The sequence below is a fragment of the Nematolebias whitei genome, chromosome 5 (genome assembly GCF_014905685.2).
Source record: "Nematolebias whitei isolate Nwh7 chromosome 5, NemWhi1, whole genome shotgun sequence".
Taxonomy (NCBI): domain Eukaryota; kingdom Metazoa; phylum Chordata; class Actinopteri; order Cyprinodontiformes; family Rivulidae; genus Nematolebias; species Nematolebias whitei.
Window position 1 is genome coordinate 5,583,214 of NC_056502.1, and position 3,479 is coordinate 5,586,692.

At 44.9% G+C, this 3,479-nt stretch overlaps 1 protein-coding gene across 1 annotated transcript in view; it reads right to left on the reverse strand.

Moving 5' to 3' along the window:
- Positions 1-423: 423 nt before the first annotated feature.
- pear1 (platelet endothelial aggregation receptor 1) overlaps positions 424-3,479 on the reverse strand; it is a 22,210-nt gene continuing 19,154 nt past the window's right edge. The window contains exons 17-19 of the mRNA XM_037676528.1: positions 2,753-2,815; positions 978-1,172; positions 424-572 (exon numbers count right to left, since the gene is read on the reverse strand). Coding sequence (XP_037532456.1) covers positions 424-572; positions 978-1,172; positions 2,753-2,815 — 407 coding nt within the window. The remainder of the gene's footprint in view (positions 573-977; positions 1,173-2,752; positions 2,816-3,479) is intronic.

Consider the following 3,479-nt stretch of genomic DNA (forward strand, 5'->3'; position numbering starts at 1 on the left):
AAAGACGGGACGTTGTGGACCCTGCCAACGTTCTGCAGGAACAAAGATGGAACGTTGTGGACCCTGTCAACGTTCTGCAGGAACAAAGACGGAACATTGTGGACCCTGTCAACGTTCTGCAGGATCAAAGACGGAACATTGTGGACCCTGTCAACGTTCTGCAGGAACAAAGAACGTTCATCTGGAACCGGGATTCAAGAGTTTCAGAAAAGTTTCTCAAATTACAAAACAAACTGAAAACATCTTCAAAGTCTTTTCTTTCAAAATGGCAGTTTAAAGCATCTGCTGTGCCCCTGGTGCCCCCTCACACCAAGACCTCAGTCAGTCTGGGTGAGTCAGGGGGGTCAGGACCACCTGAAGCCCACAGGGGGCGGTGTTGGCCTGGATGAAGGCCGAGCTGCCTCCTCTTCCTCAGTCTGAGTGTCAGTGCAGACTTCTCCTGGGAGGGTCAAAGGTCGGGGGGCGGCGGACCGGGGGCAGGTCGTAGTGTCCCGGGATGTGGCTGTTCACCGGCAGGTCGTAGTGGCTCTGGGGGTCATCGAGGGGGGCGTGGCCAAGGGAGCTCTGCCGCTCTGTGGAGAAAACGATTAAACTCTTCGGTTTATGCATCAAACTATCATTTAGTTTCAGGAATGAAACATTTCTCAGGGACGGAAACGTCTAACGAGGTTTAACAATTAACTTTTCATCCCCGCTGCTACAGACTGCTGCTGTGCGGTCATTTACCCGTCTGTTAGTAAAATATCTCAACCCAGTGGACAGATTTTAATTTAATCCACCCAACACGGCTGACACAGCTGGTCAGATTTAACGATCACTCAGTTTTGCACTGACTGAGTTGAGATTCTTGCTTAAAACTGACCTGATGCTTATCTGTTAGCAAAATATCTCAAGAGCCGCTGGACAAAAATGCATTTTCTTCAGACGTGACGTCTTCCGTTAATAAATCTGACACCAGGAAGTTGTTCTGGTCTCACCTCGGCGCAGCGTGGCCACGTGGAACGGCGGCGGGCTGATCTCGGTGTACGCCCGCTCTCTGGGGACGGCCGCCTTCATCTCCATGTAGCTGCTCTCTGGGGGTCCGAACGGGGGTCCGGGCAGGTCCTTGATGGTGGCGTAAGGGTTCTCGCTGTTCAGAGAGCCGCTGCTCGCAGCCGCCAGCTCCTTGAGCTCTGCTCAGCCACAACACGGAGAGAAATGAACCAGAACGTGAGCAGCTGGGAGGTTAAAGGTCAAACCTAGAACTGAAAATCAAAACATCTGATTGTTCCATATCCAACAAAGTTAAGTCCTGGGGTGTGGCCAACCGCCTGCTGGAGGTTTCTTAACGTTGTTGGATTTTTTTTACCTGGATTATTGAGCATGAACTTTGATCTTACTGTTCCATACTTTCCTAACGGAGCACTTCGCTCTCAGACTGCAGGTTTACTTGTGGTTCCTAGAGTTTCTAAAAGTAGAATGGGAGGAAGATCTTTCAGTTCTCAGGCTCCTCTCTTGTGGAACCAACTTCCAGTTTCTGTCCGTGAGCCTGACACATTGTCCAGTTTTAAGACTGGACTTAAGACTTTCCTCTTTGATAAATCCTATAGTTAGGGTTGGCTTGGGTTTCCTGAGCTATCCCTTAGTTATGCTGCTATAGTCGACTGCTGGAGGACAAATTGACCACATTTCCTCTCTCTGCCGCTGTCTTTACTTACTCCACTCTACCTGTTTGTATTTATATTCATTTCTATCTTAACATGTTTTTTGTCTTTCCTCCTATAGAAAGTTCACCTGGACCTGTCACTGTGTTTGTTTCTACTTCCTGTCCTCTCAAATCCAGCGGGTCGAAGCAGACGGCTTGTGTTTCATCTTCAATCTTCATATTTAATTTGTGTCTTAGTTATGTCAACATGTTTTGAAGTTATTCTCCTTTAATTTAAATTGCTACTCTGGAAATTAAACATTTGAGCTTTTTAAGCCACATTCTGTATAAATATGTTTAATATTAATGTCTTTAAATATGCTTTTTATATACAATAAATGGTTCAGTTAAATGTATTTGGCTCGTTTTATTTAACCTAAAAGAAAATCTTTAGTCATTTGTCTTAAACTAATTACAAATAAAACTTTGATTGCATCAAGTTTGAAAAGGAAAATCATTCAAACATCACATGTGGTTTAAAAGGAATAAACATGTTGGGTTCAGTTTAGCATCACCTGCTGAGTGAGATTTAATCCAGACTACAACCGAGCTCATTGTCGCAGGTAAATACGTTAAAAAGCAATTTTAAAAAATCATCTGCAGATGAAAAATCAGGCTTTATTTAAAGAGTTAAGTTTCAAATAGTGGGACATAAAACCAGGACACTCCTGGACACTCCTCTTCTCTAAAAGCATCTCTTTAATCCTGAAAGGCTCAGTCTGCTCTGATTAGTCCAAACACTGATCCCAGATCTGATCAGTAAAAGCCAGCAGCTGATTTCTGACTGAGCCGAGACCAAACAGCCAAAACCAGGACGTCTTCTCTGGTCCACAGTTACTTCCTGTGGTGAGGACTTTCTTTAACACATTTATACGTCCTCAGTGCACGAAGAGCAAGAAGACGTGAAGAAACGTCTGCTGAAGATGCTGCAAACTTTGTTTCGTAGCTGCGTCACGGAAGAAACACGACGCGAATCTTACATTTGAAACATTTCTACATCCTTTCTATTCGCAGGTCATATTTCCTGCTCTTCAGCTGTTAGTAGGAGGAGACGAGGCGATAAAGTACCTTTGGTGTAATATTTTCCGAGGCTGGCGCTGTAGCTGTAGCTCCTGTCGATGCCAAAAGCTCCTGTAAACAGTAAAAGACACATTTTCTCTCTGCACTTTAATTTATGTCGAGCTAATCAGAAGCAGACAGAGCGCTTTGGAAACGTGGAAAATCAGTCGCAGGTGTGCGGAGGAACGCTGCTGCCAAACAAAACATCGGGGCTTTATGGAGTTCGGAGTGTTTACGGCCCGATACCTGCAGGGCTGCGCACAGCAGGACCGAGCAGGAACTTCTCCCTCAGTTCCTGAACATTCACTTTGATTTGAACTGTAACGTTATTAACACAAGTTCTTTTATCAGAGTAAGAAGCTGCAGTTGGTTCTCGCAGCAGAAGCTCATTTTAGCTGTGACTTCAGGTTGTAACAGACTGAATGTTTCTGCAGCCAGGAGGTCAGGAAACCACCGCTCCTCTTTCATTAGCTCCATTAACGTCCGTCCACTCTGCAGCTCTTCTCTGTATGAATTAAATGTCAGCGACGGATGATACCTGAAGGCCGAGCATCCCCTGAAGGAATGCACATCACCCGCCGCCTTTCGTTGACAGAGTTGTCAAACATCATCTCATGGGAGAAATAACGGAGTCTTTAGTTAGTTTTGGTCAAAACGAAATGGAAAATATTCCTGCATGATCCAACAATGTTCAGTCAGGTCACCTGGACGTTTTTTTTTTTTTTTTTTTTTTTTT